Source organism: Acinonyx jubatus, chromosome X (genome assembly GCF_027475565.1).
Source record: "Acinonyx jubatus isolate Ajub_Pintada_27869175 chromosome X, VMU_Ajub_asm_v1.0, whole genome shotgun sequence".
Lineage (NCBI taxonomy): Eukaryota > Metazoa > Chordata > Mammalia > Carnivora > Felidae > Acinonyx > Acinonyx jubatus.
In genome coordinates, this window is record NC_069389.1 from 12934011 (window position 1) to 12946146 (window position 12136).

Genomic DNA, 12136 nt, shown 5'->3' on the forward strand with positions numbered 1-12136 from the left:
CTATGGCTAGCAGTTAGCATTGGGACCAGTGCCCATTAAGCGCCAAATTAATGTTTTTTAAGCCAAACCAATCAATTCAAGAACAGGATAAAAATTAATATAAAGAACAAAGGCATAAAAAAAGAACAATATGCAAGTACAGGCCTAAAATGTTTGCTTGTTGTTTGATGGGATGGAAATTTCAGTTTAATTTGAGATGTCATTGAGAATTCTTGATTTTACTGTACAAGTGGAATCTTCAACAATTAGAGTCTAAATCTGTAGTATGCAACTTTGTAAAATGATGACAAAGAGAATCAGGTGTGCTGGCCCCAGAAGGAAACATAAAAGCTTTCTTCAAGGATGATTCTCAAAAAACAATAGCTAAGGGGCATCTGCGTGGCTTGGTCGGTTAAGCGTCCGACTTTAGCTCAGGTCATGATCTCACAGTTTGTGAGTTTGAGCCCTGTGTTGGGCTCTGTGCTGACAGCTCAGAGCCTGGAGCCTGCTTCAGATTCTGTGTCTCCCTCTCTTTCTGCCCCTCCCCCACTCGCACTCTGTCTCTCTCAAAAATAATAAATAAACATTAAAAAAATTTTTTTAGGGGTGCCCAAGTGGCTCAGTCGGTTCAGGTCATGATTTCGTGGTTCGTGAGTTCAAGCCCCGCATCAGGCTCTGTGCTGACAAGAGCCTGAAGCCTGCTTCAGATTCTGTGTCTCCCTCTCTCTGACCCTCCCCACTTGCATTCCGACTCTCTCTCTCAAAAATAAATAAACATTAAAAAATTTTAAAAAACAGCAATAGCTAAAAAACAGACAAAATGAAAAAGAAGGGTTAAGAAGGCTCTTCTCAAGGTCAAATTGGGCTTATATGTTAATGATGTTCAAAGGCAGTTCAATTACATTAAAAAAATAGATTTACCCCTTCTCCTTTTCTGTGATGATAATTTATTTTTTAAAAAAGAGCAGAGGCAAAAACATGCATACACATGACCATTTGGAAATTTTCCTGTGATTAAGGTTAATAGTCTTAAAAAAAAAAAAAGGCTATTTTTTGCCTTTCCTGTTGCTAGAACAGCAGAATCTAGTGAAAGTGCTAGACCAGCACTCTCCAATAAAAATTAAAATATTTAAAATTTGTTTTTTTTAATTTTTAGAGAGAGAGAGAGGGTGCAAGCGAGGGATGAGGCAGAAAGAGCTAGAGAGAGAGAGAAAGAGAAGCAGGGCTCACCCGAAGAGGAGGGGCTCACGTTTTTACCTAAAGTGGGGCTCGAGTTCACCCGAAGCAGGGCTCGAGCTCACAAACCGTGAATCATGACCTGAGCCGAAGTCAGATGCTTAACCAACTGAGCCACCCAGGCGCCCAATGTTTTAACGTTTTTAGCTGCCACATTCAAAAGAGCAAACAAAAGTAAACAGGAGAAATTAATTTTAACATTATATTTTATGTAGCCCAATATATCCAAAATGTTATTTCATAGCTGAAAAGGCTCTAAAGAAACACAAGGAAAGAATGGGGCACAGGTGTATCAAAATCTTAAAGAGCAGTGGAGCTGAAGTTAGAACTCACTATGATCCACCACAAAGGCTTGTGGCCATGCCGCAGCCAGGTCCCTACCACAGACCTGGAGCTGGCAGAGGCTATCACGGCATTGGCAGGGGAGCTGGCTGTAAACAGATGAGGTGAGGGGCTTACGGTGGACGCTGCGGAGGCTATGATGATTATAATGGCCATAATGATGGGGGCAGCTGGGTGGCTCAGTCGGTTAAGTGTCCAACTTCGGCTCAGTTCATGATCTCACAGTCTGTGAGTTCGAGCCCCACGTCGGGTTCTGTGCTGACAGCTCAGAGCTTGGAGCCTGCTTCGGATTCTGTGTCTCCCTCTTTCTCTGTCCCTCCCCGGCTTGTGCTCTCTCTCTCTCTCACTCTCAAAAGTAAATAAACATAAAAAAAATTTTTTTTAAATAATGGCTATAATGATGGCTATGGATTTGGGTCAGACGGATTTGGAAGAGACCTCAATTATTGTTTTTCAGGAATGTCTGATCAGAGATAATGGAGGGGTGGCTCTACTTTCCAGAGCACAACGGGACATTGTGTACACACGCAGGGATTATCTTACACAGCTACTGAGAACGACATTTATGATTGTTTTTCACCACTCAACCCTGTGAGAGTACGTACTGAAGCTGGTTCTGATGGCAGAGTCGCTGGTGAAGCAGGTGTCGAGTTTGCAACTTGTGAAGATGCTGTGGCAGCTACGTCAAAAGACAAAGCAAATACGCAACACAGATATGTAGAACTCTTCTTGAATTCTACAGCGGAAGCAAGCGGTGGGGGCTTATGGTAGCCAAACGACGGGAGGCATGGGCTTGTCAAACCAGTCCAGTTACGGTGGCCTGGCCAGTCAGTGGCTGAGTGGTGGTTGTGGAGGTGGCCATGGTGGCCACAGAAACATGAGTGGATATGACCAAGTTTTACTGGAAAATTCCAGTGATTTCCAATCAAGCATTGCATAGGCAGCCAAGCAGCAGCGAATAGCAGCTACTACCGAAGTGGAAGCTGTGCATCTCTGGGAGTGAACAAAATGGGAGGGATGTGTAGCATGTCCAGTATAAGTGATGGAGGGGGAAAGTAATTGATCCTGATCACTGACTCGTGGTCAACATTTTTCTTTTTGTTTTTAATGTTTATTTATTTTTGAGAGACAGAGAGCGTGAGCAGTGGAGGGGCAGAGAGAGAGGGGGGGACAGAGGACCCGAAGCGGGCTCTTGGGCTGACAGCAGTGAGCCTGATGCAGGGCTTGAATCCACAAGCCATGAGATCATGACCTGAGCTGAAATCAGACGCTTAGCTGACTGAGCCACCCAGGCGCCCTGAGACAGAGAGAATCTTAAGCAGGCTCCATGCTCAGCATGGAGCCCGAGGTAGGGTTCGATCCCACAACCCTAGGATCATGACCGCCAAAATCAAGAGACAAACACTCAACCAACTGACTCATAGGCACCCCCAAGTCATTAGGTATTTTACATTCTTTTTTTTATGCTGTCTTTGAAGCTCAGTGTGTATTTAAAACTCACAGCACATCTCAATTAGGATGGGCCACATTTCACGTGCTGAACAGCCTCATGGGGCGAGCAGCTACCATATTGGAGACAACGAGGTTAACCTGCATAAACCAGAGGTGTGAGGACTTGTTCTACCTTCTTCCAGGCTTGAATGAAATCATCCTTGGGCTGAACTTTAAGATACTGAAATTGCTCAATGGTATCTTCAAGCTGACATTAATAAGTAGTTTTTTAAAAGTCAAAAGTCATGCACGTGGTTAAAAATTGTAGGGGCCTGGGGTGCATGGCTGGCTCAGTCAGTAGAGCATGCAACTCTTGATCTAGGGGTTGTGACTTCAAGCCCCATGTTGGTCAAAGAGATTACTTAAAAAAAATTGTAGGAGCCAAAGGCAGGCCACCCCAAGATGGGCCACTCTGACATAAAGATTATTTTAAGTTAAAAGCAATCAAGACCCAGCAGATTCAGAAAAAGCTCTTTACCTACCCTACAACTACCTAAGTAGAACTGTGATAGAGGACCTGCTCCAGGAAGAGAGCTATCACCTAGATAACTATATCCTGATACGAACTATGGTAGACAGGGAGGAACTCAGCAAAGTCATCAAATTCCTCTCTGTGTCTCGCTGTTTCTGAGTGTAACAAATGTAAACATTTGTTAACCCAGCATTTTCTCTTTTCCATCTTCTTGAAGGTTACATTCCTTCCCTTTGCAGACCCAGACACCTACCCACTTCTCCTCAGTTCAGGATGACATATATACTTCACTGTGTTGGACTCCCCTTGGAATTGCCATGTCTATGCGGATTGCCCACGTGTACGCTATTAAATTTGGTTTTCTTCTGTCTCATGCCAATTTGATTCTTAGTTCAGCCACAAGGACCTCGAAGGGAACAGGAATTCTTGTGCCCCAACAAAATCAAATTGTTCGAAAGAGCACACAATAAAAAGCAGGAGTCCTGTGCCCCACCTCTTCCTCTCCCAAATCCAGATTCTCCAAGGCAAGCGCTTTAACTCCTTCGTTCACGATTTCTTCTGCTGGTTTCTTCCACATCTCTAAACACCATCTCGCTTGACTCTTTCTTAACTTGCCCATTTCAGACACCTTCTATAAAAACACAAATCGACTTCCTCCTGTGACGGATGAGGCCAAAGCTCTCTGCCGCCCCATCCCCAGGCGGCAATCTCAATCGTTACTTCTATTGGCTACTTTCCTAACCTGAGACACTTTTGCGTCTTTTTTTTTTTTTTTTTTTTTTTTTTGCCAACCACTACCAGTTATCTGCAGCTGCCTCACAATGGAAAATGAGGTTCTTATCTCCCTCTCTCCCTCCTTCCCTCTCCAGCACCCGCCACGTCTCCACCTCACAAATCCTCTTTTCAAAGCTGATGACATTTACATCCCTGCTTTGAAGCCTTCTCTGATACATCTTGGGGATCGATTCTAAAACCTGAAAATTCATATAACAGACTGCGTAAGTCTCCTTCACTGAAGAGTCACGCTATGTCCCAGTTCTCATATCAGATGCTATTCTTCCTGGAGCTTTTATCTGCCTTTCCCTTGTCTTACACTCTGCCTTTATCATTGCCTCAATCTGTTTGCAAACTATTCACTGTATTAGATATGAAATATGTTTTGGGGCACCTGGATGGCTCAGTCAGTTACGTGTCTGACTTTGGCTCAGGTCATGATCTCATAGTTCGTGGGTTCGAGCCCCACATCAGGCTCTGTGCTGACAGCTTGGAGCCTGCTTCGGATTCTGTGTCTCCTGTCCCTGTCCCTCCTCTGCTCATGCTCTGTCTCATTCTGTCTTTCAAAAATAAATAAATGTAAATTTAAAAAAATTAAAAAAAAAAAAAAAGAAATACGTTTTAAGAGAAGCCAGCCTAGTTATGCAGGTATGTTCAGTTTATACAACTTCATCAAGCTATATTCCTATGATATGTGCACTTTCCTGTGTCTGTGTCTGATACTCCAATTTTAAAAACATTCTAAAGAAAGCACCCTCTCTTTTCCTCATCAGTTGTGAAGGAAGAAATAGCAAGGGAGAGAAACTTTTGCATAGCACACTTATACATTTATATGAAGTTTAACATACTTAATAGTATGCTACTACGGTAGTATGATCTATGGTTAATAAATGATAGCATGGCACATTTATGTTAAGTTTATCAGCTCTGTTAACAAAATGTGAACGCCTGACATGCCAAGTGTTTTATATAATTGCACTTAATCCTCCCAACAACCCTGTTAATATCATCTGGTTTGTATTACAATATTACAGAATTATCATGTTATAGATGAGTACATTGAAGCTTTGAGAAATAATTTGCCAAAAGTCACACAGGCATCTTAATAGTGGCCAGTAATTTTTGAGTACGTACTATAGATCTGACACCATTCTAACTACTGTCGTATTTAAGCCTCAAAACATTATCCCCATTTAGCAGATGAGTAAACTGAGGCACACAGAAGCACACTTGTCCAAGGTCATCCAGCTGGTAAGTGGCACCACTTGGCTATGAACCCAAGCCACCTGGGTCCAGATTCTTAACCACTGAGCTATATACTACTTGGAAGTCACAACAGAAATCTGAATTTGTGCAGGCGGTCCATAGGAACTAAATGGTTCATTATTCTGCTGTCCTGCCTAGCAATTGGGTCAACTGACGTTTAGAGAAGGAGTACATGCACGTTCCCATTCATTGAGAGGAAGGGAAACAGTAAACAAATAATAGGTTTCAAATACTGTGTTCTTTCTTTAAGCAGCTAATACTCACTTCTCACTTCCAGATCGCCACCACCATCAGATTTCCCTAATTCCATCTCTCTCTACTTCCAGAGCACTTTGTAAATACAGATGACTTTTGAACAACATGGGTTTGGATGGTGTGGGTTCACTGATACATGGCTTTTTAAAATAAATACAGCAGAGTACTGTAAACATATTTTCTCTTCCTTGTGATTTTCTTAATAACATTTTCTTCTCTCTAGCTTACTTTATTATAAGAACATAGTACATAATACATATACGAAGTATGCGTTAATTGACTGTGTATGTTATTGGTAAGGCTTCTGGTCAATAGACTGTTAGTGGTTAAGTTTGGGGGAAGTCAAAGTTACACATGGATATACAGAGATATTTTCAACTGGGGGTGAGGGGAGAAGTCAGCGACCTTAATCCCCAAGTTGTTCAAGAGTCGACGGTACTCAAAAAGCACTCACCAGAATGCATCATGCAACTGATTTCCCTCCACATGCAGGTGGCTGCGCACCGATCCCAAGAGTACTCACCGTGTTTAGTGCTCATCTTGCCCACTGATCTGGGACCACCAGGGCAGGGACCATCCATGTCATTCCCTGCTGTAATCCCACCTCCTAGCACAGTGTCTAGCACATGGGAGGCCGTCTATACATATGTGTTGAATGAATGAAGGCTAGATGCTTAAAAACCCAGCAGGATATAAGTTTACAAAACAAAAATTTCTATGCTTGCCTCAATAACGCATATTTGGGGCTCTTCCTTATGACCATCCACAGGCACCATAGCTTGATTCATAACCCACTCCTGGACAGCATCAGTAATGTGAGGGACAACTGTAGAAAGAAGGAATAATTAGCACAAAAGCTTATTTCATGGTTATCAAGGAGAAAGGAACGTATTTGTGTCTTTAGACCTCCCAAATAACCTGAAAGCCACTTGGCAAATGAGACAAATTACATTTCTCATGTTATTATCCATCTCACTGAAATGAATATTATAGGCACAATATAGATTTAATCACTTAAATGTTATGTCATTTCTATTGAAACTGACCGACCACGGAGAACAAGAAACAGAAAAGAGAAATGCCATGTTTGATTCAACTAGAAACATCCATAATGTCAACTAAAACCTGCAGGGAGGGCTGTCAAGGGTACTGTATGCTGGACCTCACGGGGAAGAAAGACGCAGAGTGGTCCGGCCCCATAGCCCACCAGCCAGTGGGGACGGGTCTGCTCAGGGTGTAGATGAGATCTTCATGTTGACCAGGGGCCTGTGGCTGCTCACGTCAGGTGAAGAGGCCAAAAGGTGACGGCCCAGCAAGGATTTGAGGCCCAGAGGTCCCTTAGGTGGTGAGCAGGCCTGCAGCTAGTGATCTCTGCTGAAGAGACAGAAAGGCAACATCCTCTCAGGTACAGCCAACTAACTTAATGGGCTACACAAAGCAGGAACGTCGCCCTATGGGAAGCTGAGGCAAGGAAGGATCTGCTGCCTGCTCTACTTCACACCTGCTGCTCCCTCGAGATGGCAGGAAGTCGTCACCAACCGGTACATCTGGAACAACCCACATACATGCAGCAACGCTCCCTCCCATGGGTCCTCCCAAGATCTACACTCAGGGGGAAAACTTAGAAACCACAAGCGTAGCTGACACCTAAGCCACACCATCCAGTTTCAGTAATAACACGGCTGATCTTTTGATGTCCATCCATCCAACCCCCATGTCTACTTCTCAGCTGGTTGCAACGTGTAAGTGATTTAAAGGAGATGGGGAACTATCACCTTTACTCTACCATGTGGGAACGTATGAGTACTAGAGTTGGTGGGGATGGGAGGGAGAGAAGGGAGGACAGGGTGTCTCTCTTAAGACAAAAGAGAATCCTACCACTCAGGAAAAGGCTTGGTGAAAAAAGGGTCAGACCATACTACCAGCCACTCCAACCAGCCATTGAACTCCAGTTCAATCCCCCAGTGCATCCCCAATGCTGTCCTTCAAAGTGGAGTAAGTATGATCCATGCAAAGATACAAGAACAAAGGAGACAGACAAAATAAAAACAAACCAAAAAAATCTGCATCTCAATCAGGTAAAAGTGATGAATATGGTTGTCCGTGGATTTTATACATAAAAGCCAAAGACAGATATAAGGACTAGGAAAAACAATGACATTAGTAATAAACAAAAAGACTGATGAAAATACAATCAAGAACATGGAGGGTGAAGTAGACACCTCTGAATAAAACAAAGAGGAAAAGAAAGCAGAGATATGAAAAGGATTGGAACTTGTAGAGTTCAGGGACCTTCTCATCTTCACATCTATTCTGAGCAGGTGCTCAGCACACAGGTCTCGCTAACCTTTATGGAAAAGAATACCTTGTACTGTTTTCCCCAGGTAATCACCACGCCTCTCTTTATTGATCACATGCTGATATATCTTCCCAGTGGTGATGTTGTTGTCTCTATAAAGGTTAATATCCAAGAACCGTTCATAATTTCCAAGGTCTAAATCAACTTCTCCACCATCATTTAAGACAAATACCTCACCTAAGATAAAAAAAAAAAAAAAAAAGGCAATGTAAATATTACAAATTTGCTTTTGGGGCGGCGGGCTGGCTCAGTTGGTGAAACGTGCGACTCTTGATCTCAGGGTGGTGAGTTCGAGCCCCACATTAGGTAAATAGCAATTTACTTCAAAGCATAAGTGTCCTGGATTCTGGAATTGGCACAAGAACGTTTTAATTCTCATCTCAGGAATCTTAAGCCACAATTAAACGGACAATACATGGAAAGCAGGGCCCCAGCAGGCCAACAGGGCAACTTAGTTAAAATGAGGCAAGGGGCGCCTGGGTGGCACAGTCGGTTAAGCGTCCGACTTCAGCCAGGTCACGATCTCGCGCTCTGTGACTTCGAGCCCCACGTCGGGGCTCTGGGCTGATGGCTCAGAGCCTGGAGCCTGTTTCCGATTCTGTGTCTCCCTCTCTCTCTGCCCCTCCCCCGTTCATGCTCTGTCTCTCTCTGTCCCAAAAATAAATAAACGTTGAAAAAAAAAAATTAAAAAAAAAAATGAGGCAAAAAAGCCAGTGTGTGCAACCAGCCACCTGCACAAGGGCACCTGAAAAAGGACAGAGATAAAGACTTAATCAGACAAGGATGATTGTGCTAACTATTGCACATGTCTCCAGGTCTCTGCTGTTGCTTGAGGGCACTGATTGGGAGTCCAGTGTTCAAAAACCACCTTGTAAGAATTGAACCTCTCCCTGATCAAGGAAATTATATCATTTACTCCGATTTCAAGATGTTCACACCAAAAAAAGAAGGTTGGTTAGCTTATAAACAGAATCAGAAACCTTTTTTTTTAAGTTTATTTAATTTGAGAGAGAGAGAGATAGTGCACAAGCAGAGGAATAGCAGAGAGAGAAAAAGAATCCCAAGCAGGCTCTGCACTGCAGAGCCGTATGCGGGGCTCGAACTCACGAACTGTGAGCTCATGACCTGAGCCGAAGTCAAGAGTCGGATGCTTAACCGACTGAGCTACCCAGGCACTCCTCAGAAACCTTTTATACCTTCATTCATGTCTACCTTAGAAAGTACCTACGTGAGGTCAGGAAGATCTCTAACTTAAAGAACAAAAGACCAAACTAATGAAATAGCACTATTTTCACATTCCCCAAATTTCATTTCCACTCCAAATTCCACTGTCTCATGTTAATGAGGAATCACCAATCTATAGGAGTCTTTTTACTTTGATCATCTTAACTTCTGACACATAAGGGAAGATCCCTGAAATCTCTTTAGTTGATTCAGGCCAAACCCAGTTGAATTTTTAAAGTCCTGAAATTTTAAATTCCTAAAAATTTAAAAGTACATACGCATTATATTTCTAGGAGAGAAAGAGAAAATGTGAATGACAAGTCTTTAAAACAGGTTCTGGAGAGCCTGGGTGGCTCAGTTGGTTGAGCATCCAATTCCGGCTCAGGTCATGATCTCACAGTTGGTGAGTTTAAGCCCTGAGTCTGGCTCTGTGCTGACAGCTCAGAGCCTGGAGCCTGCTTCGGATTCTGTGTCTCCCTCACTTTCTGCCTCTCCCCAGCTTGTGCTCTGTCTGTGTCTCTCTCAAAAATAAACAAAAAATAATAATTTAAAAATAAATAAACAAAACAGGTTCTTAGATTTAGTGTAGTTATAATAAAAATTCCAACATATTTTTTCAACTTGAGGGTGACCCTAAAGTTAATTTGCTAGAAAAACAGGTGATTACCAAAACAAAGCACACAAAAAATAATAAAAAGCCTTGTAATGAATAACAGTGAGTAAAGGAAGATCGAAATACATATGCATACCTATATTCCAATATATATAAAGATGGAATAAGATAGCATCCACAAATGTACAGAATCAAAATATCCAAAAGATCCCTACTACATAAAAGAATTTAATATAGGACCTGAAAATAATAATAATAAAAAACTTAAGAGCAGCATCACAAAATCAAAGTAAATAAACCACTCAGAAATAAACTTCAAAGAAACATAGGGTCTATATTTAGGAAACTTAAAAACCTTACTTCAGAGACAAATAAAGAAGGCATAAAAATAAGGAAAGCTGCTTCTAAAGCTCCTGAATGGGTCAGTCAATATTTTCGGTGTTCAATTCTTCCCCAAATTAATGCATAAATTTAAGGAACTTTTTGTCAAAAACTCCGACGCAACTTCTTGTAAAGTTGAACACAATGGTTCCTAAGTTAATTCTGTATACAACAAACATTTTGGAGTTCAGAAAAAAAAACAAAGGAAGAAGAAAGGAATATGGAGAGCTCTGACCTACTTGATAATAAAAAGCTGCAGCTATTAAAATGATAGGCAGGAATAAACACAGAAATCCGGAACAGAACAGAGGACAAAGATAGACCTAAGTAGAGACAAAAATGTAGTATATAATAAAAGGTGGCATTTCCAGGCAGCACAAAAGGGATGAAACCTTTGAGAAATGCCATTAGGAATAGTTGGCTAATCAAAACAAAAAAAAAAAAAGAAAAGAAAAAAGAAAAAAAATTATGTTACATCTTCATACATAGATGTGTTATCAATGTTAAAGCAAAAGGAAATGAAACTATAAATATAGATCCATAAGAAAACATAGATGAGTATTTAAATATTCCTGTGGCAGATAAGCCTAAAGTGACATCACAGGCAGAAACCATAAAGGAAACAGTTGATATATTTAATCACATAAATGGAAAGTTGAAATTCATCAGTGACAAACAGAGGTAATGTTAAAGCAAATTTCAAATAGAGTAAAACTATATATATATATATATATATATATATATATGTATATATATGTATACATATATGTGTGTGTGTGTATATATATATATATATATATATATATGTAGGTTAATACACTTTACATAAAGTATTCTTGAAAATCATTTTAAAAAATCCAAAGGAAAATTGGCATAGCACATGGCATTAGCCAATTTTGCTGCACACCAAACAACCCTAAAATTTTAGTGACTTACAAAATGCTTATTGATTTCTCCCTTGAGTTACATGGGGGCTGTGGGGCAGTTGTGCGTCTACTCCATCTCATTCCAGGACCCAGACCTACACGGGGCAGGCAATTCTCAGGGAGGAGAGCAGAAGCACCAAAGAGACAGAGCCAGATCATGCCACGGTACCGAAAATTTCTGCTTCAACAAGGCAGATGTCACATTCACTAATGTCTCCTAGGGAAAAACTCTCTCGGGTTTACCCAGGACTAATAGGGTTCCCAGGGTTTGGACTTTCAGTTTCAAAACCACGAAAATTCCAAACAGACCTGGACGATTGAACCACCGTACATGACCAAAGTCCAAAGTCAATGGGACAAGGAAATTTACTCCACAGAAGCAAGTTGTGTAATGGTTTCAAACAAAAATATAATCTACCATTGACTTCAATAAGTCATTCCACAGACAAAATGAAAATCAAAGAAATCCAAATTAGAACAATGAGATACTTTTAGTTTTGTTTTGTGTTTTGGTTTTCTCTCCGGTTAGTAAAGTTTAAAAAGAATAATATTCAGCAGGGATATAAAAATACAGGTCTTCTTATGCAGTTGATGTGTATATAAATTGGTGCAGATACACAGCCTTTATCAGAAAATTCTTGGAAACAAGATGGAAGTTGAAATTTGAAGTTTTTCAGATTATGGAAAGGTACTATAGAAAACTCTCCATATATTAGAAAACACTTCAAATGCAAACACATTCCAAGTGAAATAAAGAATCAAACACATTCCAGGGGCACCTGGATGGCTCAGCCGGTTAAGCATCTGACTCTTGATTT

General features: G+C 41.2%; 1 protein-coding gene and 1 pseudogene across 6 annotated transcripts in view; one reads left to right on the forward strand and one right to left on the reverse strand.

Annotated features, from left to right (window-relative positions):
- Positions 1 to 12136, reverse strand: part of CTPS2 (CTP synthase 2) — a 104225-nt gene that overhangs the window by 79994 nt on the left and 12095 nt on the right. For all 6 annotated transcript variants that reach the window (XR_008290028.1, XM_027054682.2, XM_027054679.2 and 3 more), the window contains 2 exons: positions 8181 to 8351; positions 6541 to 6641 (listed from right to left, as the gene is read on the reverse strand). Coding sequence is in view for 5 of the 6 variants with exons in the window: in XM_027054682.2 (XP_026910483.1) it covers positions 6541 to 6641; positions 8181 to 8351 (272 nt within the window). In the remaining variant the exon portion in view is untranslated. The remainder of the gene's footprint in view (positions 1 to 6540; positions 6642 to 8180; positions 8352 to 12136) is intronic.
- Positions 1465 to 3034, forward strand: LOC113597749 (heterogeneous nuclear ribonucleoprotein H-like; annotated as a pseudogene).